General features: G+C 49.5%; 1 protein-coding gene across 4 annotated transcripts in view; it reads right to left on the bottom strand.

The window, feature by feature from the left end:
- LEF1 (lymphoid enhancer binding factor 1) overlaps positions 1 to 11,524 on the bottom strand; it is a 63,926-nt gene extending 52,402 nt beyond the window's left edge. For all 4 annotated transcript variants that reach the window (XM_035543121.2, XM_035543112.1, XM_035543137.1 and 1 more), the window contains exons 1-3: positions 11,315 to 11,524; positions 10,395 to 10,458; positions 8,766 to 8,899 (exon numbers count right to left, since the gene is read on the bottom strand). In XM_035543121.2, coding sequence (XP_035399014.1) covers positions 8,766 to 8,899; positions 10,395 to 10,458; positions 11,315 to 11,524 — 408 coding nt within the window. The remainder of the gene's footprint in view (positions 1 to 8,765; positions 8,900 to 10,394; positions 10,459 to 11,314) is intronic.
- Between the last annotated feature and the right edge of the window lie 11,929 nt (positions 11,525 to 23,453).

The raw sequence follows: 23,453 nt of genomic DNA, 5'->3' as shown, positions 1-23,453 counted from the left end.
TCTGAGCTATTAGCTGAGAAATATTCCTAAAATAACAGAGAGAAGAAAAAAGCCACAACAAAAAGTCACAACAAAATCAGAAAATTCCACGCACTCAAAAGCTATTTTTTTTTCACATTTCTTTCTTTTTTCCCCCTATAGATCCATCACAACTTGCTCTTCTCCCTGCACCATGGGTATTTAAGACATGGAGTAATTTGTTTGAGAGAGTGGACTTAGAAACATTTTTTTTTTTAAACCAACATTCTCAGTTCAAATTTACTTTGCAGGAGAGAGCCTGGCAGTCAGGAGCACACACAAATGTAACTCAGTGCTACAGTGTCACAGGGCAGCAAAACAAAAAGTAGCACTTTATAGACTAAGTTATTTCAATTGCTAATATTTTTCAAAATGTATTTTAGTGTGTGCAATGTATGGTTTATTTCATTTTTGCACTGTTTGCAAAGTAACGCAGGGCTGAACATGGTTAAGTGAACCACCTTTTCAAAACCTAAATGAATTTGAAAGTTTGCAAGACATTATTCCATGAATGCCAGTACAACGAAAGCTCTGCAAGCACCAGCTTGGTGCAGCCACTCTTCCTTTCCTTGTCTATCCCAAGCATCCCAAATGTGCCCTGGGCATGCTACAGTCCTGCTTCACCTCATGTTTTGTGTTTCAGGACACAGAAATGCCACAGACAGCCTGGGGAGAGGGCAGGGAGGTGGGAGGGAGGCAGGCCGCAGCGAGGCCTGCCACCATATTGCCATGCTGTCACCGCCCAGTGCCCATCTGTGGCAGGGAACTCGCCCAGCATGGGGCACTGGGGTGGGAATGACGTGTGACAAAATACACAAACACCGCTTGTAATTGCAGCTTGGCAAATCTGAGCTAAACTTTACAGGCCCTATTCACGTGGCTAGAGTGTGGCATTGTAACACCTAAACACGCTTGCATGGCTGAACACAGATTATCTGCGTTTTAGCACATTGTCAGGGGAAAGAAATTCTCCCCAAGTATGGTCTGCATTTGAAAAATGTTGATGCTTCTAATTTTGTGCCCTATATTGTATTTTTATGGTAGATGAGTGTAGGATTTGGAGGGAATGAAGAAAGATCAAGGCATGAAGATAGGCCGAAACTGTGGAGAGAAAACAAACAATCACAAAGAAAAATCTCTGAGGCGGTTTTGAAACTTGGGACTGGCATTGTTAAACATTCTTGTCGGAGACATGGACAGTGGGATCAAGTGCACCCTCAGCAAGTTTGCCGATGACACCAAGCTCTGTGATGTGGTCGACACACGGGAGGGAAGGGATGCCAGCCAGAGGGACCTGGGCAGGCTTGAGAGGTGGGCCTGTGCGAACCTCATGAGGTTCAACAAGTCCAAGGGCAAGGCCCTGCATCTAGGCTGGAGCAATCCCAAGCACAAGTACAGGCTGGGTAGAGAATGGATTGAGAGCAGCCATGAGAAGGACCTGGAGGTGTTGGTTGATGAGAAGCTTGACACAAGCTGGCAATGTGTGCTTGCAGCCCAGAGAGCCAACCGTGTCCTGGGCTGCATCAAAAGCAGAATGGCCAGCAGGCCGAGGGAGGGGATTCTCTTCCTCTACTCTGCTCTCGTGAGACCCCACCTGGAGTATTGTGTTCAGATCTGGGGCCCCCAGCACAAGAAGGATGTGGACCTTTTGGAACAAGTCCAGAGGAGGGCTACGAGGATGATCAGAGGGCTGGAGCACCTCTCCTATGAATAAAGGCTGAGGGAGTTGGGGTTGCTCATCCTGGAGAAGAGAAGGCTCCCGGGCCTACAGTACCTAAAAGTACTGGTGGTACTAAATGTAAATGGTGGCTTTTCAGTACCTAAAAGGGGCCTACAGGAAAGCTGGGGAGGGACTCTGTCAAGTAGTATAGTGATAGGACAAGGGGTAATGGTTTTAAATGAAAATTAGATTTAGATGAGATATTAGGAAGAAATTCTTGGCTATGAGGGTGGTAAGGCACTGGAACAGGTTGCCCAGAGATGTTGTGGGTGCCCCATCCCTGGAGGTGTTCAAGGCCAGGTTGGATGGGGCTTTGGGCAACCAGCTCTAGTAGAAAGTGTCTCTGCCCATGGCAGGGGGGTTGAAATTAGATAATCTTTAAGGTCCCTTCCAACCCAAGCCATTCTATGATTTCGTGATTCTATGAAATATAGAAAGAGGCAGAAAATAGTAGAAACAGAGCTTCATAGCATAGCTAGGTGACTGAAAAAGGGTTACTTCTGAGCAGGCAGTGTCACTGGGAGCACAAACTCTAGACTCAAAACACACAGACTACAGGGACAGCTTTTTAGAATTCATTGCTCTTCACCTCTGAGCCAACAAAATTGCCCCAAAAAAGCCCCATGCCCCTTTCCCTGTTTGTGTCTCCTTCTGGATGTACCTGACCAGTCAGACCATTTCCAGACTCATTTCTCCAGACAACCACTGTGCCCTCCCATTCAGAGTTCTGCTCAGGTCAGCTAAGAGGGAAGTTGAGCTGCCATCAGTATCAATGGGATTTCGGCACAAGGACTTTGAATTCTGCTACACCTCATGCACAGTGCTGTCCCTGCAGGGTTTGTCATGGTTCCCAAGGGTCACAATTGCAAGCTTCAAGTACATACAGTGCCCAGCACCAGGCTGGATGTGCAGCTGTCTGCTTCAATTCACTTTAAAGCTTTCCTCCAGAAAGCAAGCAGAAAAACAAATTGTCTAACAAATAGACATCTTTTGTTCTTCACCAAGGCAGCATGACTGGAGTTCCCTTGCAAACAGGAGCACACACGCACACCCGTGCTCACTCCAAGCGCCAGTGCTTTCAGAAGGTGCTGCATGACAAAAGCATGCATGAAATCAGGCTCCTAAGGGCCATTGGTACATTACATTACTGGGACATTACAGTACATTGGTGCTGCCTGCCAGCTTGCGTGGCATGGTGGAAAGGAAGGTGCCAGACTGCAGAGAGTGCTTGGGCGGGCAGGTGCATTTGGGATTTTGCCCAGCAGCACCTGGCCAAAGTGTTGCTCTGTCCTAAGTGTTACCAGTGGTGTCAATAGTGCGCCTACTTCTCCTGTTAAACTGCCCATATTACGAATATTCGATCAAAGCCTCGTAACTTTACACTTGTAATGTTTGCTGACTAAGGTCCTCCTATTGATTTTATGCCCCAATCTCAGCAACACTCACAGCCACTCAAAGAAAACAGACGAAGGTTGAGTCGACCTTTCAGCTCCACAAAAATGCTCTTTTGCATGAGGGATTTGGTAACTTTGAAGATCACAGACAAAGATACTCGAGGTCCTTCCTCATCACCTCAAGTGCCAGCTGGCAACACCACCAGCAGAAGCCAGGGGACAGATTCCTCCTGGCGTGGTTCAGACTGTGTCTCTTCCCCCTTACGAGGACAATCCCTGGCTGATCAGCACAGTTGGCGCGTAAGTTAACTCCCTTCCATACTTTTCATTCAGCCCCAAAGATTCAATGAATACATTTTTATTTAAGTGCTCAATCACTTTCTTGCTGACAGGACAGATTCCTTTGAAGTGGGAAACCCAAACTAAATAAACACATCCACAAGATCCAAGTCTTAAAATAGAAGCCGTTGGCTTGCTAGATTAAGTTATTCTGAATGCAATTTTCTTAAGTGAATCCAATGCTTAGGAAGGGCCGGAGTGACAGAGATGCTAATCCCCGGCTGCCAGGACAGGGACAGCATGCAAAGCAGCTGTGCTGCCTTCCCCAGGGGCCTACGAAATGGGACTAAACCCAAAGGGGAGGTGGGAAGGGTTTTCACACCCCACGTGCCACCACCAGCTCGGCGATAGCTGCCCCCCAGCCAAGATGGGGCCGTCTGGAAGATCCCAGCGCATCGTGCTGTGCATGGGGCAGCAGCTGGGGATTTGACGCACCTCGGGCTGCAAATTGTTCAGTATTCCTTCTGCAGCGTATTCTTGCACATGTCTCTTTCTGAGAGACACAGACACTATTTTATGGCTCAAAAATAAAATAAAATAAATAAAAGAAGGCACATGCCTCTAATAGGACTTCAGAAATATTACAGCAGCAGTAAAATGCTTTTGTGTGGGTTATTTCCTTCCCGTATCGGGAGAGCTTTCCCTAACCATAAACAGAAGTTAAGCACTCTGGAGAAGCCAGGCCAGCAGTACCCAGCTCTTCAGTGCCTGCAGCCACGCAGCACTGCAAGGATCTGGAGAAAGTCTTTTCCTCTTTTAATTCCTGAACCTGTAGAGCTTCAGGCCTTCTTGAGCCCTATCCTCTCTGGCACTTGAAGCCCATAACAAGCTGTTCTTATTAACACCTTTTTCTGGACAGGAATTAAGTTGCAGAAGAGGTGGCACAGCACCAAAACAAGAAGAATGACATTTTGCTTTTACACCACCTGAAAATGAAAGCAGCAGCCCCACCTTTTACAGGTTACCTTGAATGAGCTCCTAGATATACAGAGAAATGAGATTTAGGGCACGTACATACACATGTTGATACACCAAAGCTCCAGCTTTGATTATTTGCAGTGGGTGAGGTTTTTGGTCACACCTCAGCTGAAGTCACACACACGTGAAGCCCACCTCTGGACCAAGCCACAAGGGGAATATTTTCTTTCCCCTTTATCCCTTCACAATTAGCTAGATTTACTAACTGTACCACCCTGAAAGGGAGAAGGCAGCAAAAGCAGAAAGGTTGTTTTCTTCACCAGTATGTGCTGAAAGACCACGAACATACATACAAAAGCACACAGACGAATGGACATAAGCATGTGTATGCACAGTATCTGCACGAGGACTCTGCCTGGGTCGTCGACAAGACCAAGCTCTGAACAAAAGCCCACCCAGAGGCACCACAGAAACTTCTGCCCCCCTTTTCCAAAAGGAGAACTTGCAACCCCTGCAATGCCTGCCATTGCAGCGAGGTACCAAAGGGAACGGGAAGACAGCGTTACTAAAAACCGTGTTCGTATCCTTCTGCAGCTCTGCCAGGCACTGTTTTCCAGGCTGGATATGCTAGCACTAACACCCCAGTACATTCTTCTCAAGGTCCCCAAAATCTTCCACAAGCCAATGTTTCCCGAGGGACAGCATGATGCAGCTAGGGAATCTCTCACTGAGACCCCGTAGCAACGCACTCTTGCTATTTCTACCTTCTTGCTTCCTCCTGTCCATGCTACCTGCACATTTCTCCTGGGATGCTAGCTCTTCAGGACAGGGGCCACCTCCGTGCTCATCACCTTGCAGATGCACACCAGGAATACCCAAAATTTGGGCAGGGAGGGGGGCCCTGTATATAAGTGTTGCTCTTTGCATTCAAACTCTTCTAGCAGAATTCCTCTTCACTGTCAAACGGATGTGCTATGTTTTGCAAGTCACTGTAAGGTGTTTATAGATTGTATCCTCCAACCTATTTAACACCTCCAGCTGCTAACATAGACACAGTTTAGCCACAAAGTAATAAACCCGGAGCCCAATAACAGATGAGAAGGGACAAAAGGGAGGCTGCAGAAATCCTGCAGCTTCCAGAACAAAGTTTAATTCACTAGGAAAGGGGGGGGGAACAAAGACAAAACAATTTTCTGTGTGATTTTAAGAAACAGCAATGGCTCTTTTGCAGCCTCCTCCTTTGTCTCCACATTCCCATCACACAGATGAGAAAGGTTTGCTGCCCCAAAACTAACGAAAAAGTAAGAGAAACCCACACATGCTAGAAAACAAACAGCTGTCTCCGTCTCCCATCTTCAGCACGCCCGTGATGTTGAGAAACCACCGAAAGATATCTCAAGCAGACAGGATGCACATTCACCAGGTGTTACTGCGGTTTTAGCGTCATCACGTGCCCCCTCTCCTGCAGCTACCTAAACGGACTGCTTTGCCTTTCCACTTACCCAGCTATAAGTGATTTTAGCTGATAAGAGTATGTACTGCTACAGCCGGCTTGTGCGTGAACTTGCAGCTAACTCTCCTGCAAATCCCACTTGAAAAGGGCAAAGCAGTTGCAAGTAAGATGGAAATAAAAATACATACAAATACAGAAACGAGGTGGAGAAGGGAAAGTGAGACCACTCTGACCACAGTGGATTTATCAAAATTTGAAATCCTCCTCATACACCCTCTTCCCTCCAAAAGCTGCCCTGAAATTAGACCTCAGTTTTCTTCTTTTAAGGTTTATTAGACATAGTATGTCTGACTATTGTACTAAGTACAATTAAAATTGTACTGTTAATTTTACAGAGCAAGGGTGTAAAGCCTTTCCCTGTTCTTTATGAAAAAGGACATTTTTTTTCTCTGCATACATTGTTCAAAGTAACTTTTTCCCATTCCAGCAAAGCTGACCCACCACCTTGATTACAGGTCTGGCTCAAGCAGGGCAGCATGAAGCCTGATGAGCAAACAACAACTTACTCCTCCTGGCTCACGCTCCCAACAAACCAGCACAGATTTACCCACACAGTCACCATTTACCGGGGGATGCATTTTTTTTCACACCCCTGCGCCAACCCTCGGAAGGACACGAGGTGTCCCAGAGGGGTGGGAAAAAAATAAATAAAATTCAGGGCCCTGGGGCTGCTTTTTCATCCTGCCCCACACCTCCAGGCCACAGATGCAGCAAGCAAGCGGCGGCTTTGTCATGCAAATGGTAGGGCGCAGGTACACAGGGCAGGGGGGACCCCTGCCCCAGCCCCAGCAAAGGATGCCCCGCTGAGGTGGGACTGGGGGTGCTGGGGTGAAAGGCAGAGCGTGGAGACCCCAGTTTGGACGTAATGCCCGTCAAGAGCCAGCTGTCAGCTCCGGGACCGGCGGAGATTAGAGTTCAATTAAACAAAAAATATTATTTAATAACTCAAGCGTGTAGGCTTGCGGTTAGACTGAAGGCGCTCCAGACTTATGTCAACATTGCAGCGTTCCCCGAGCGCAGTTTTACAGAACTAGTGGTGCTGCTCCAACATGTACGAGCAGTGCTGAGCAGAATTAGCCCCTTAGATGCCAGGCAGGAGTCTTTACAACCAGGGAGCAGATGCGTGCCCCCCTTCCCTCCAATGTAGCCCTTTATGTGGGCTCCCCCAGTACCTGAGCTACCTGAGCAGGCTACATCTGCAAGAAGCTCTTCTGAAAATCAATGCCAGAGCAGTAAGAAGCAGCAGCCCTCCTACATGCATACATGCAGAAAATCCTAAGTGAATAATTAAACGAGATTTTGTGACTCCAAGCCTCGCACCAGCACCGGGTTCTTTCTTGGGAGCATAGCAGGGGAAAGAGGCCTTCAGCTTCCCCGTCTCTGCAGGGACAGGTTTGGGGCTCGGTGCCCACTCACGACGCTGCATCCTTTCCCCCTCGATGCATCGGAGCTAAAGTTTTCCACGGAGCAGTGCTTACAACAGTGAATATCAACAATCATGGTCACTGCACAGGGGGACTGCCAGTGCTACAGCTTGTGTGTGCCCCGTCCTAAACAAATGCAGGCCCCTGAGCAGCAACTCCTGCGCAAGCACCGTCTCTTTTAAATGCAGAGCTATGGAAAGCAAGACGTGGTGCATGTTTCTGCATCTTTCAGACGTGAGCAGCGACATGTCATGACAGCAGAATTGGGAATTTTGGTCTGCCAGACTGCTCGGTCCTTCCCAAGTCAAACACCCAGTATTTTACCACCCTTTGCTACCATTAAATCGCCGACACTAATTGGGCCCTGTCCTTTTGCTTTTGAAGTCAAAAGCCACAGCCCTGAAGAAAAAATCAAGAACATAGGGGACCAAAATAATGCCAGTCATTTGACAAAGGCTGCCGAATAAAAATCTAAGAGCTGGTAAGAGGGAAAACCGCTTTATCATGAGGAAATAGCAGCATCCAGCTACTCGTACTGCAGCACATATGACTGCAGCGACATTCCTTCAGTAGGATGCCTACGAGCAAATTTTTTTCTCACTCTGCTCTCATTCTACTAATATAGTTTCCACAGCTCGTTTTAATATTGTCTCCCCATCATCTCTCTCTCTGCATACCCAGTGGCCAGAGGAATTTACTGTGCCAAATTAAAAATACATTAAAATCCGTCCGTCCAGGTACATCTTCAGCAACGAAATCAGAGGGACTGACCTGGAGGAATCAGTGCCCACCACAATGTAATGGGAAGCCGTACCTCCGGCTCTGCACTAGGGCTGACATGAATTCCTACAGCACCATTTCACTTCACAGTGTGTGGAGGAAGTTACACCGCGTGTTTCAGAGCACAACTCCCAGAGATGCATAAAGCCTTTGCATGGAGCAACCGATGGCAGGAATAAATGTCAATCAGCAAAGAGCAATGCCATATCTGACGGCAAAAGAAAAAAGAACCAAGCCTTTTCATCTCACTGACAAGCAACTCGAGCAGTTCTGCTTCCAGTCCTCGCTACTCCTCACCAAACAAAGAGTTAAAGCCAGAAAATTCACATCTGTCCTAGTGACTACAAAGACAGCATTTACATCATTCCGCCATACATTATCCTACAGTCGTAAACCAGGGCTCCCCCCCTGGCCCCCGGCCCTGTTCAAAGGACGTCAGACGCTGGCTGCGCTTAATCGCCGATTTCAGCTTTTTCCAGCAGGCTCACGACCGACACCTCCATGAGCTCTGAAACCCCGCTGGCTGCAGGCTCCGTGCACCAGAAGTGCAGCCTTCACCTTAGCTGAAGCTACCCGAAACCACAGCGTGCTCACGCGCTGCAGGACGAGCAGGAGGAAACCCTGCTCGCCAAAACCCGTCTTTGGAAGAGATAACTCACTGTTCTGGGGATGGGTGGCGACAGAGATCCATTAGGCATGTACGGGTCGTTATTCATATTTGGCATCATGATATACCCAGAATAACCAGAGTAGGATGGTCCCTTGCTGTATAAGCCACTGTCTGGATGTTTTCCTATGGAAGAGGAAACAATGATTACATTATTCCCCACACATGCATTTCTTTAAGTTAGAGCACTTAAACAGGTACAGTGCATTCACAGAAATGTTCTGCATGCAAACATTTCCTTGCTTACGGCAATTACTTTGAGCAGAAAGTAGTCTGCAGCAATTCACAATAACATTTTTTTTGAAGAAGAGTTAATTCATAAAGGACTACGTGCATTCAGCGAGGAGTTTACACTTAGTATATGACAAACCCTCAGAGTAACCCATTTATTTTGCCAAGCCCCCATTCAAATAGGCAGAAACATCAGCAGGGACATGACATTTCTCAAGTAGCAGTTTTCCCCCATTTTACACATCCCTCTAGGATTTGTGGATTCAGAAGTATTGTCAGTATGGGTTTTCAACATCATTGTTAGGAAAGGGAGGAACAGGGCAGTGATAACTAGATATAATTGTTTCCTTCTCTTGCTGAGACACTGTGTGCAGCGAACAATTCATGCTGGCCATGCTAACCGGGAACAATTCGAGAGCAGGGGTTGGCTTCTAAGGAGACCCTAGTGAATTATTGTTTGGGGGAGAGTGGGGGAGAAGCTGTGTAACGGGCATGACACTATAGTTGAGGGGAAAGCCAAGTGAGAAAGGTGATTTTGTATGTAAATAAAGAACTTGGCCCTGGACCCTGCAAAGGGATGGGCACTGGAGGGGGCAAACAGGTCTCCCACCTGACAGTCGTTGGCATTGGCACCACTTGCAGCTGAGCTTTTAGGAGGACGCAAGGCGGAAGGGAAAACTGTGCAGAGCTGATCTCCTCCCCCTAACTGCCAAAATGCCAGCAGCATGGGCATTATTGCTTGTAGGCTGTTTAACGACCAGTTTTGTGACAGATCACCGCAGAGTCCCGGGAAGCACCAGGACTGAACGGTGCCTGTCTCTACATGGCATTTATGATCTGGCTTAGCTCACGATCATAAGCATTTCATTTTAAACACAGCCTTCCGTCATTCACAGCACTCATTCTTTGTACACATGTCCAGCTTCCTAAGCGATATTTGACAAACTTTGTTATTTCCTCTGTCCTCCTCAACCCAAATTAACCGGCTGGTACATTAGAAAAGGCAAGAGGTCTGTTCATGTTTAGATTTGAAGAGAGGCTTTAAGGTACAGACTTTAGCTAAGGGGAAAAAAGCACACAGTTTCTGAATACAACTCAGCTGCACTGTCTGAGTGGGGAGATAGATGTGTTTAAGCTGATATCCTAAAAATAGTTATTTCTTCAGCGAGGATCCATTTGGCCTACTTATCAGTTTCTAGACAACTGCAATACCATTTGGTCACTCGAGATAAATGTGCTGTACATCCATCTCCTTTCCAAACGTGCTTTGAAAGCGCCCTGGCGTCCCCCTTCCCCAAAAGGTACTAAATTTACACCTCCCCAGAGAAACCAAATTCCAGTCTGCGGGGGCTCGGGACAATATTGCAAGATGGGACCGTGCGGTTCTCACCTTCCTCGGGGTGCTCTCTGCCTTTGTCATGGTAGGAATCCTGCGCCTGAGTTTGCCTGGAAACCTGACCACGGGGAATCCACCGCCGGCGAGGAAGAAGGAAAAGAAGAAAAGTCATTGTGTGGATGCTCACGTACTGGCCACGGGGCTTACATCTTCTTGGGGACAGAAGAAAGTTACGGCAAGAGATAAGCATCTTTGCTTTTCCTCCTAAGCCCTTTGGAAGGCAACTGCACCAGGATCGTTTGTGTAAGTGATTGTTTTACGACAACTGTGTGGCTTTGCGAAGCCACAGAGCCAAAGCGCCCTGCGTTTAACGAAAGGGGCTTATTTCTGGAAAACACACCGAGCTTCGGCGGGCGAAACCCCCTCGCTACACAGAGTTACCAAAAATAATAGTGAGAATCGGGTTGCCAGGTCTTTAGGAAAAAAAAAGAGAAGGAAGAAAAGAAATTAAAAAAGAAATTAAAAAGAAGAAAAAAGAAATTAATAGAAGAAATTAATAGAAGAAATGAAGAAGAAATGAAAAAGAAGGAATACAAAAGAAGGAAAAAGAAGGAAAAAGAAGGAATGAAAGAAGAAGGAATGAAGAAAGAAGGAATGAAAAAAAAAAGAAATAGAAAAATAAAAAAACAACAACCACAAACGGGTCCCCGGCTCGCCCCACGTTGTTTTAGCGTCGGGAATTTCTTCCCAAGCAGTTTTTGGGCAAATCCCTCGGAGAGTTTGCGGCTGCCCCCGCCGGTGCTGCCGGGCTCGTTTCGGGGTGCCCCAGGTGCCGTCGGGGGTTTGGGGGGACCTCCTCGCCCCGGGCGGGAACGGGAGCGGCGGTGAGGGGCCGGGGCTGTTTTTTTTTGGGGGGGGAAAGAGGGGAAAAAAGGGGGCAGCTCCGTCCCTCCCTGCCTCCCTCTTCCCCGCACCTCGTGCCCGTTGGCGCCGGGGGCGATCTCGGACTCGTTGACCAGCGAGGACTTGATGTCGGCCAGGTCGCCCTCCTCCTCGGGGTGGCTGATCTCGGCGAAGATCTTCTCCTTCTGGGGGTCCCCCTCGTCCTTGAAGGGGATCATCTCGTCGGTGGCGCACAGCTCCGGGTCCCCCCCGCCGCCCCCGGCCCCCGGCAGCTGCGGCATCCTCCCGGCAGCGCGGCGTCTGCTGCGGCCGCCGGCCCGCCGCGGGAAGGGGAGCGGGAGGAGCAGCGGGGGGAGGAGGCGAAGGAGGAGGAGGAGGAGGAGGAAAGAAGGAAAAAAAAAAAAAAGCCCCGTCAAGCCCTCGGGGTGGTGGCTCTCGCCAGCCGGAGCCCCCCCGCCCGCCCCCTCGGGGCCGAGCGAGCCCCGCTCCCTCCCGGTCCTGACCCCGGGGGGGGGGGGGCTCGCCCCGGTTTTGCTGGCTTTAATAAGGCCAAAAACCCCGAGGGACCCCTTTGGGGTCCCCCCCACAACCTCCCCCCCCGAGTCCCCGGCTCCCTCTGAGGGGTCGCGGAGGGGAGCGGAGCTGCCCGAGCCGTTCCCCCGCCCGAAGTTTGCAGCCACCCGGGCGGGCCCGGGTTAAAATGGCTGGGGGGGGGGGACGGGACAAAAAGGGGGGGTGACAAAAGGCGAGGCGGGGGCACAACGCTGCACCCCCCCAGGTCTTTGTCCGCCGCCTCGCCAGCGGCTCCCGGCTCGGCACGGCTCGGCTCGGCCCGGGAGGGGGGGAGAAACAGCCCCGGGGGGGGGGGAGAAAGGGAGGGGAAAAAGAGGGGGAAAGGGAAAAAAGCGGCCACCCCCCCCCCGCCGCCCTCCCTCGCTGCCTCCGCCGTCGGGGCGGGGATGAAAGGAGCCGCCGGGGGGAGCCGCACCGGGACCGGGGGGGCGAGGGGGGGCCGGCGTTTTGGGGAGCCGTGGGTGGGTGTCCCCGTGTGTCCCCCCCTCTCTCCGCCCCGTCCCGTCCCTTCGGAAGCTGCGCTGCCCCGTTAGCTCCCCGGTGGCGCAGGGTACGGACGCGTTACAAAAAAAATACTAATAATTAACAATATATGTATCTATCAAAATTTAAGAAAATATAAGCAAGCAAATCCGTGCATTTCGCTGCAAACCACTTCCCGTGATTTCGGCGTCGGGGCGGTCCGGTTCGCCTCCCGCACGCCTCCCACCAAATTGTCCCAGCAGGGGCGCGGGGACCCTGGGGGTGGCTGTCCCCTTTGGCCCCCCCCGTGGGGACACTCCGAAATGTCCCGGCCCGCGGCTTTTTGGTGCAAAACCCGCGTTTCCCACGAGCGAGTAGTTAAAAACCGGCTGCGGAATAGGGAGCCGCAACCCCCGGGACGGGGAGCAGGTAGTGGGAAACCTTGGGGGGGGGGGGAAACGGGGGGGCCACGACTTGTCCAGCCGGACAAACCAAAAATAAATAATGGAGAAAGGGAAAAGGGGGAAACGGAAACCCCAAAAAGGGCCGAGGAGAGGCGACAAGCGGGGAGCAAGCGGCACCTCGGGGATGCTGCGTTTCGTACCGGAGCCGGGCAGCACCCCCGGACCCCCCCCGGCACCCCCGTCCCGGGCTCTGGGGCCGGTCCCGGAGCAGGTTTCGGTGGCCGGGCTTCGCAGGAGGAGAAGGGGGCGGCGGGGGTGGAGACCGGCAAGATTTATGTCGAGAGGATAAACTCAGGAAACCTCAGCTCCGACGCCAGATTTCACTGGAGACGACGCAGAGCTGGCGGCTGCCGGGGGGGGGGCTGGCCGCCTGCTCTCGGTGCACTTTGGGCATCTTTTGGGGCGGGGGGTGGCTTTGGGGTTTTTATTTTTTAAATCATTATTTTTTTCCCCGTTTTGGGCGTTTTAACGTTTCAGCTCGTTTTGGTTATTTTCGCCGGTTTAGTGATGTTGGGTGATTTTTTTTTTGTTCTTTTTTTATTTTATTTTTTTAATTTTTTTATTTCAGCCCCGACCCCTCTGGTCTGGGATGGGAAGGAGGGGGGGATTAGGGGGGGACACGACCGACGGGGACGGGACCCCCGATGCCAACCCCGGTTACGACCCCCGGAGCGGGGTCAGGGCCCGCCTAGCGGGGTGGGGGTGGCGCACAGGCTCCCCAAATCCCAAATCCCCCCCCCCCCGGGTGCCCCAAGCCCGGCCAGGAGAGGAGAGGGGGGGGGGGACACCCTTTGCGTGCGAAGCCGCCGGCGCCCGGTATATAGGGGAGGGCGGGAGCGGGGCGGGGCGGCGGAGCCTTTGATGTCCCGCCGGCGGCCCCTTTCATCCCCCCCCCGAACCCCCCCCGGGCCCTTTGTGCGACTAAATTTGGCAGGAGCATGGAGGCGCGCCAGGGCGCCCACGTGTGCGCCGAGCTCCCAGCTGAGCCGGGCGAGGGTTTTCTTCCGGGTAAGGAGACAGCAAGGGGAGATCAAAGAGTTTGGGGAGCTGGAGCCGAAACGTGCGTGGAAATAAGGGGAGGGGGGGGGGGGAAGAAAAAAAAAAAAGTAATAATAATAATTAAAGGAATGATAATAAAAAAGAAAATCCAGCCCGGAGACGCGGGGGAGAAAAGGAGGGGGAGCGCTGCGCACATGGTGGGGAGGGAGCGGAGGGATGGAACTCGTTTTCTCCGGGAAAAAAGCAAAACAAAACATATATTTCTGCAAATGTACGTTTGGAGTTCTTCTCTTGAAGGGAAAAAAAAAAAAAAAAAAAAAAAAGCCTTTTGTTTCAAAGCGCCGGGCTGTGGAGCCGAGCGGCTCCGCCTGCAGCTGCCGCCCGACGGCGCGTCCCTGCGGCCCGCCCGGCCGGGGCTGAGCCCCCCGGGGGGGCTGCGCCCCCTCCGTGCCCTCCCCGGCAGGGCAAGGAGAGGCAGGAAAGCCCCCCCGTGTTCCTCAGGGCGGTGGGGGAGTTTGGAGGGAGGTTTTCCAGGGAAACACCACCCCCCGTCATGTCCGTGGCCCCCCCCCCCGGGTTTATTTCCCCACCAGATGTGGGTGCTACTGGGCTGACCCCAAAACTGGCAGCTCCGCCTTTGGGTCTGGGTTTGGGGAGGTGAAGCAGAGGGATGCTGCTGAGCGGGGGGAACTGTGCTGTACTTGCCACAGATCTGTGCTTTGGGGAGAGGAAGAGACAACACGGGCTTAATCTGTGCCAAAACTCGGTGATCCCGACTCTTTCAGAAATGCGGATGCGATTTCAAAATTGTAACAAAGGGCATCCCGGCTGTGTTTCTAGCAGCTATAGCAAAGAATAACCGTGCTTCTCACTGAAAGCTACTTTGAAAGAGATCGCGTGTAATAGGTATTAGGATATTAAGAGTGTGTATGTGATTTTTTGCTTTTTAATTTACACATCCAGCTTTCCAGTTCTGGGATGCCATTAATGTTCTTAGCCCAGAATTACCTCGTTTAAAAAGCCAGGTTTTCTTAGCCCGCGCAGCAACACAGGCTTTATGAGATTTGAATGGGCAAATCCCAGCGGCATGCTTTTTGCTGTAAGAACTTTTGTTTAGACGAAGGCACTGGTGGCTCAGCTCTCGTGAATACCTCAGGTTATCTTATTTTGAGATTAAACGGTTAGCAGTTCAGGGGCTGCTTTCCTCCACGGTGCATCGTGAAAGAGAGGGGGAAACGGCATGGTTTCTTCCCAGAAATGGTGACACAAAACAGCTTGCTAAGTAACCCTTGCATTGCGCCGTGCCACCGCAGGATTGTTTCTGATGATTCATCAGATGGGATAATCCGCAGCGTGCGGATAAAAGGGAAGGCAGGGCTGGGAGGCACAGCGTCGAGCACCCAACGCACGCCGAGTGGTGGAGGGAAGGTGAGACCTGGGAAGAGCACAGCAACTCGCTGCCCCCCAAGCTGGGATTTTGAGGCGAGGGTTTTTAAAAGGACTGAGCGGATGTTCAAAGGGAGCGCAGTACCGCATCCCTGAGGGGGCCTTCGAAAACCCAAACTTTAGGAGTTGTGTTGGACGCAGCATCTCTCTTAGGAGAGATCCCAGCCGAAGGAAAGCCTTTTAATTGCAGAGTAGCACTTTTGCCCACTAACGTCAACATGTCCTCCTTCCTCAGAGGCGGAAATTCTGCTCCCAAATAAATAAATGCTATACGTGGCCCATATGTGGCAATTTTCCCTATCCTGGAGAGGCAGGATACCATAGCCGGGGGGTGACATCTAGAGACCCCTCCAGTGAGGTCGGCACCTCCAGCTCCTGGGGCCCTGACCAGAAACGTCAGTGAACACCTCACGCTGTGGCTTCTTGCATGCAGCAGGGAAAAGGCACGGAAGGGCTTTTGCTGGTGGTTTTGTGCACACATTCTTGGGAGCCTGGGGCTGAAAAGGTTTCTTCCTACCGGTGCTTGCTGATATGGCGCATAATTAGTATTTATAGTCCCAGAAGTATGCAAGGCGCTTTGTAGAGAAGTCATCCTTCTGCAAAAGCCCTCGGCCTGGCTGTAGCTAGGCCTACTTTGGAACTCAACCTAACCCATTTTATGTATCCTGCCAAACACAGAATTAAGACACAGAGCTGACCGCACCAGCGCTTTTTTTTCTTTTTTTTTCCTGGCATTGGAAACACTGACCTGCACTCCCAAGGCACTCGGAGCACCTTGTGGACCCTGCCTCACTTTTAGGCAACAGGATTCCTGCGTGCCCAGCCACCCGTGGCCAGCAGAAGCCTTGTGGTTCCAGAGAAGGTCCCTTGAGAGAGGTGGGAGGGCGGCGGATCTGCGGGCAGCTCTCCAGCAGCAGCTGTGCACCGGCGGCACGGGCATGTGGGAGGCTGCTCCCGGGCTGGTGAGACAGTTCAGCAATGCGGTGAATGTGCTCCCTGCGTGCGTGACTCCTGTTTGATTTTTTTTTTCTTTTTCCAACGCCCTGACCTCTGCCTGACCATGTCCTCCGTGCACACGCAGCTGGATGGAGAAGGAGAGGACCAGGGAAACGCTCCCACGTGGGAAGTGTCGGGAGCTGGCAGTGAGGCGGCGAGTTTCCCTGAGTGCTGGGGAAGCTGCTTGGAGCTGGGATTTGTTGTCGAGCGTTGGCTCTCGCCGCCCAGAGAAGCAGCAGAGGTCGGTTTGCCTGGCTGAGGTGCTGAACGGCAGTGAGTGAAGGGCAGTCGGCCCTTCAGTGTTTGCTAGGCGAGTGACAGAAAAACGCAGCGAGGAGTTTGCAGGAGCCTGTGGTGCTATCAAGAGCCTTCTTATCTCAGCACCATAGCCCCATGGTTCAGGCTCTGGTAGCAGTCCGAGGATGTGCACCTTCAGGGGGATGGGAGCGCAGAGGGCTACATCCAGCTCCTGCAGGCTGCTGCCTCCGTGGCCTGGGCAGTTTCAGTCAAATATTTCGGAAACTGTACCAAAGGCTCGGGGGAATATAGGGATGGATGTGGGCAAAAGCCACTTGCAGTATCTCTTGAGTCCAGCCAGAGCTGCAGGTGCTGGCCCTGCTAGGGATAAGCCCTGTGTGAGGGGTGAGGCCCTGCTGAGGCAGGCCAGGCGGCCTACGGAGGTGGGAAGCCAGGCAGGCCAGGGTCTGTGGTTGATCAGTCGTCTGTCCCCGGCTGCTCATATCCCAGCAGAAAGCCCTGCTTTCTCTCATGCCTTTGCTTTACCTCCTCTCCTCCATGCTCCCGGCCGAAAGCAAGAGTAACTTGCATGCCTGGGTAAACCACCAGCAGCAGGAGCAGCCTTTCCTTCCCACCCAGCAAGGCTTTTCAACAAAACAAGGGGCTCCAGCTAATAATGCTCTTCTTGGCTAAGAGACCGTAATAACTTTTACTAATTTCACTACCTTTTCATGCAATGTGTAATTAAATTATGAAGCTCCTTGCCATAGGATGTTATGGAGGCCTGAATTATAAATGGATTCTGAAAAGGATTAGGCAAATTCATTTTGGCTATGAAACACGACCGTTTGGATACAACCTCCGGCTTAAAAAGTCCCTAAACCTCCAACCGCAGGAAGCCCGTCCCGGCACAAGGAATGTAATGCAGCAGAAGAAAGTGGCCTGGAAAAACCAAAACAGCGGAAACCAACCCAAACACTTGCTGTGACGTGAAAGTCAGATGTCTGCAATCTGATCCAACTTAAAATGAGTTTTAATATATTAATCAGGAGGATCACCTTTTTTTTTTTTTTTTTTCCTTGCAAATTTGAATTTACAGCATGCCGTCAGTCACTAGCCTCAAGCTATAACCAAGATTAATACCAGCTGATGTGTGCATGCCACTACCACATTGATAATGAAATAAAACTTTCCCTGGTTTATTTGCTTCTCCCTCGAGGAATTCAGTCTTTCAGACCTCTCTCAGTCAAGACTACTTTTAATAACATTTATTTATGTTTGCTGGCCATGAAGCATCTAAATAGTGTTTCATAAAAAAATGATCTTTATATAAGAAAGATCAGAAGTGTTGCACGGTATTTATATTTCTTTAAAGAGGGTAACACTGGCATGCAGACAAGTTGTGGCTCACTATTATATGTTAACAAAAGATTATCCATGAAACGTTGACCACAACAAAAACAATATTCAATAACCATAAAAATTAGCTTTTAGTGGCATTTAATTTCATTTTCAATGCATTATTTTGACTTGCAGTAAACCTTTCTGTTTTCCCTCGAACTCAAGCAAACACCTTGTTGTGCTGAGCTGTCTTCTTTTTGTCTAACAAACCCTGCATTTAGCCCTGATACGGGCATAGGATTCACCAGATTATTTTGCGTTAGAGGAGCAGTATCTTTAGCGAGAGCAATTAAAACAAAGGGGCTGCAGGCCAAAGTGCTAGAGCTGTGTAAGGATAGCAGAACTCATAGATTAAGCTGTATGTTAATTACCGGATTCCCTACCAGGAGCTGTGAACAGTTAATTCTTTAATTTTATGTTGCGTTTTTAAGGTAGTTCATGGTCCTCTAAAACCTGACACGTCAGGAGGTTTTGTACGTAGATGTTGAAATGATGCTTTAGGAGCTATTACGGATGCATTGGAAAACATCCTCTAGCAGACCACAGAGGCGGATCCACAGAAAAGGTGCGAAGCAGCTTTTAGGGGCCGTTAGCTCAGTTGCTTTGCACAGAGCCCTTGCACAGAGTTGTGATGAGCTCTTCTTATGTCATCTGCACCCCTGACCTGTGCTTGAAGTTGTGGGTCCGAAGGAAAGTCTCCCCACCTTCCCTGCTTACAGAGATGCCTGCACAGCCTGTGTTGTCCACAGGACCTTCTCTGAATGCTTGCTTGGGGCTTAATCCTAGGTCTGACCACAAGAGTGACACTGCTTTTGCAATTGCCCTCTGGGGTGCCTTTCCCTCTGTGCTGGATGCAGTGGGGGCACGGCCCTTCTGCCTGCGAGGTTATGTGCAACAGCAGGATGGGCTGAAAATTGCCCCAAGGTCCCTTACTGTCCCTTGGTCTTATTTTTATGGGACTTGGACATGACACCAGCAAAGAAGACAACAATATTGATGAAGACCTGCAAGTGTTTAATGCCAATTGTTCCGTGGTAAAGCAGAGAAAACACTGCCAAAGGAGGCCGGTTGCTAATTACTAATCTCAAGGCCTCCAACACAAGGGACAATGAAAGGATTTTCAGGCACATACTTCCAGCAGTCTTGGCAGCAGTTGCTTAAAATTAATCCTTGCTTGTGGTTTCAGAGACTTGGGTCTTGGAACTGGCCCATGGTGTCCTCTGTGTTTGCACAGCGAGGAACACAATGGAACTCCGATCCCGGTGTCTGAATACATGTATGTGCACGTGTGTGTACGTGTATGTGGACGTGTAGCACACTTAACCATCCTGAGAGGTATCAGTGTGAACATCTCTGTGGCCAAGGCAGTGGCTTAGGCAAGCAGACCTCACTGTGGTCAGGTCCAGCCCTCCTCTTACTGACCCAGGAGCACAGCTCCCCTGCATTTCCGCAGCATAAACCTATCTCACCTCCTCTCTTTGCTCAGGTAAAGTGTTCTTGGCACGTCTTTCTCTTCCTATTGTCGTCAGAACCAGATGTGCCAGGGCTCCAGTACCAGCTAGTGAGTGTGCCTCCCACCTGAAAATAGCATGAATTCAGTAAGGGGAAAGAAAATGTCACCTCCCCATACTTTATTGTGGTGTTGCTGCCAGCTCAGGGAAAATGCGAGGTTGGTTCTTTGTGCAATGTGCATGACTTGCTCTCTGCTCTCGCCAGCATGAAGCCACCGCTGTCCTCCCTCACCCTGCTCCGTGCTGTGAGAGGGCAGGCACAAGCTGGCTGGGTGGGGAGTTTTCCCATATGACCCAAAGGCCAGATTCTGCCACCTCTCCTGAAGATGGAGAGCTGTCACTCGTGCCTGTGTCGGTGCAGGGGTGCAGAGCACTTGTCTGAAGGGCTCTTGAGGTGAGGTGCACAACTGGTGTTGAAGTATGCACCGATTTCGGTATCTCTTAGTCATTATTCAGGTTCTGAGCCCTCAAATACTGAAGTTTTCTGCCTTCTCCTTGGGAACGGAGGGAAGCTGCTGACCCAAGGCATTTTACTTGTTTTTATCTCCTTGTCCTGTAGGAGTTTAGTTCACGCAGCTGTGGGGCGATGCAGTTTAGCTGGACTTCTTGGCTATACTTTTCCCTTCAATTTAAGAGTTTTCTTCTGCACAAGTTGCTGTTTGGGTAAATAACCTGTTGTGTTGCATGCTGGGGCTATACAATTAATCATCCTTACTTAACTTAGGAGGGTTTCTGTAAGTGGTCCATCATTGGTTTAATAACAGTGAGTAAATCTGGCCATTCAGACACGTTGATATAACGGGAAAGTTTAATTGGCAGGAATTTTGCAGGAATACTAATTTATTTCACTTATACACACACAAAAACTATAAGGACAACTCCCTAAGTTTGTAGGGCTCCTTGACGTAAGTGCCTAAACCAAATGAAACCATTAGAAGAACACAAAGCTGCTCACTCAGCTTCGAGCACCTGTCTCAGAAACCCACCTCTGCAGACTGCTGTCTGTATATATATTCTCTGCAGTACGTCAGGAGGGACAGGAGGCTTTGCTGATATTCCCATGGGAAGACCGGGATGATGTCTCCAAAAAGGTGAAGGAGCCTCACTACAAATGCTGTACCCTGAAGCCCTTCATCCTTCAAACAGCGCAAGATCTGGCTCCAGCACCTCCACCGGCCATGATGGTTATGGAGTAGCACAAGCAGGAAAGCTGCAAGTCATTTGGAGATCAAAATAAGACAACTGGCAGTAAGGTGTTATGTAGAGGTGTGTGAAACACTCCATGCACCACTGTGTTATTGACCAGCCTCACTTTTGGGGTGGTGGTGGGCATTTCCCCAATGCATGGGAAGATCTACCCCACTTCTATACTGCTAGCAAGTTTGGAAATCTTTTAATAGGGGAGCTGGCCGAATGTACCATCTCATCATGTTCATGTGCTTTCTTGTGTGTTGTAACCTAAAAATATTGTTTCAGCCAGATTTTGGAGCAAGATTTATTTTTAGTTTCTTTTAAGGCAATTTGGAGCCAGAAATGAACAAAAAAAGCCTCCAAACCCCAAATGAAATGGCACCACTGAACAAAGGGGCTCTTGATTGTAAACTTCCATTTTAAGGGCTTGTTGCACATTCTACTGGAACAGTTTTTCATCTTTCACTTACGCAGTCCAATTTTTTAAACACAAACCTATTCAAGAATCAAGTACTTTCTACTGCCTTTTTGAGCGTCTTTTCAGTGCCATGTCTTGGTTTCCCAGAAAGCTGAACATGCTTCTCTCGCATGTATTGATCCTCTTAGATAATGTCTCCAAAGAGAAAAATAAAACAGTGTTTCAGTTCGCAGGGGAGCAAAGTTAAAGAGGCTGAGCCAAATCTGTCCTGTAATCTGTCAGCTTCAGAGCCTTCATCGCTTAATGATCCTCACCTCATGTTTCTGCCACTTGCAGCACAAGAACAGGACTCTGTTTCAGAAAAAAAAACAACAACCCAGAAACAACAACAACAAAGTCCCTCTCCCCCCTCAATTTCCCTTTGAATCTAGTCATGGTCTAGCCAGGAGAAATTTTTTCTATGCACTTCTACCTTAATATTTGTGTCTACATCGCTTTGCTGTTCTCTGCCGCCAAAGCTAAGTGTTTGCTGAATTAAATAAACCATGCAGCGTTGACAGAGCTTGTGAATGCTGCCATTGTCATGAGAATCCTTTCGCCGAACCGACCCCAAATCCTATTGCCAACTTTGTTCTTACTGGTGCGGTAGCAAGCAAACATGAATCGATCATGCTTGCGAGGGTAAGGCATTCTCCAAAAAGGACAGGCTGATTACAGGCTGATTTTGTCACCAAGCAGCAAAGCTTCAGGTACATTACGTTTGGTCTGGTTTGGAAGCAGTCCTGTCTGTCTGGAAAGGTTTTGAAATTAGTAAATGCTCAGTGAATTAGCCACACGTTAGAGAAAAGCTTTTCATCCTATAGCTGACAAAAAAAAAAAAAAACACAAAACAAAACAACAACAAAAAAACTAGTTGGTTTCAGTTGCAAATTAGTTAAAAATCTTGGATTTAATGGATTTCCAGTGTTTGCATAATGCAACAGGGGATGGTGCAAGGAAATTGATTGTTCTTATCTGTGCTATCTGGAGGAACTGTAGGGGTGATACAGTGTAAAGTCACTAAATGAAAAATGAGAGCTATTTCTGACAAGATCGTTTTTTAAGGACCTTAAGAGGAGAGGTCTGAATCCTCATCACAAAACCATAATAGATGTCCCCTGTAATTTTCCGTGCCTTAAATGCCCACGCCTTGTTATATAGTCCAGAACCAGATGATCTTTGTGCCCTGCTGAGTTCACATAACAAAATCAGGGCTACTGGTCTTATATGAGGTCTACAAAGAGATGTGCCCACCTTAGACTCCAGTTGCTGTTTGTAAAACTACCCAAGAACATCCTGTCTCACAGACCACGCTGTTATTTCCTCTAACACCTTGTCTTTCCTCCCTTTTCGAGCCTGCTGAACAGTAGCAGCAGCTGCAGAGACCTTTTGAGGGGCTGTGACTTGGAGCTGATGGCTCAGACCAGTATTTGAGATCCACGAGTGTCACTGGCTTCAGGTTTTTGGTTTTTCAGTGAACGTAATTGTGTGCGACAGTACAACCCTTTTTGGCAATGTTTTCCTTCTTGCTTTGCTCTCCTTTCTGACAATGCAGTGCACAAAAACTGAACAGGGTCGCTCAGAGAGCTGCTGCACGGATGACTCACGTTGTCTCCAGACCTGGTGTTTCACTCAAGCGTGTCTCACGCGAGAACCACGCTCTCACCCGGTGGTTTAGGTGAGTCACGCTCGGCTCAGCTCATAGCAAGAGGTGAAAAGCTCCTTTCGTTGACTTCTTCCAGTGACACAACGTCAGGGCATACTTACTGCTTGGTTCCCTGTGATCTCTTGCGAGCGCTCAGCCTGCTGCATTGACCTCTGGGGCAAGGTGTCCTGGCTTTATTGGTGCTTTGGTATCCATGAAGGGTGTATGGTGCCTGGTTTCTCCAAAAATGGGCCTTTTCTATGAGCTTTCTTGGAAATAAGGGAAACTGTGTTCTTCCTCCTTAAGGTACAAGGAGAAAGGTGTCTTGCTTTATGCTTTCAGATTCGTAAGTGGGAGCTCCAGGCAATGCAGGCTTGCTCGACAGTGGGCTCCCAGCCTCACCACGGCAGTGGCCGGCAGAGGCCTGGCTGCTGTCTGGTTCTTGCTGCACAAACAGAGGCTGGTGCAAGCCAACAGGATAATTCATGTCCACCGGAATTCAGACTGTAGCTCAGAAGTGACTCTTCAAAAGCCCCAGAATAATTATTTCACCTGGAGTTGGAATTTTTTCTTCAGGCTTGACTTACAGTTTATAAATATGTGAGATAGGAGATTGGTAATTCAGTTTATAGTTTGTATGAACCCTGAAGCTTATGTCAATGCTGTTATCTATTATAGAAATGCAAACATGCTCTTTGATGTGTTATTCTCAGTGACTTGGGAGGATAAAGACGGAATACTCTATGGGCATTTGTAAAAGAAATTCAGAAATTGCAAGTCTACTAGGACCTAATAACATATTTTCATATATTTTTTTTCCTCTTTTGC

This window comes from Cygnus atratus, chromosome 4 (genome assembly GCF_013377495.2).
Source record: "Cygnus atratus isolate AKBS03 ecotype Queensland, Australia chromosome 4, CAtr_DNAZoo_HiC_assembly, whole genome shotgun sequence".
In the NCBI taxonomy this organism is placed as follows: domain Eukaryota; kingdom Metazoa; phylum Chordata; class Aves; order Anseriformes; family Anatidae; genus Cygnus; species Cygnus atratus.
The sequence above is the reverse complement of the archived record's forward strand: the minus strand, read 5'-3'. Positions and strand labels throughout refer to the sequence as shown.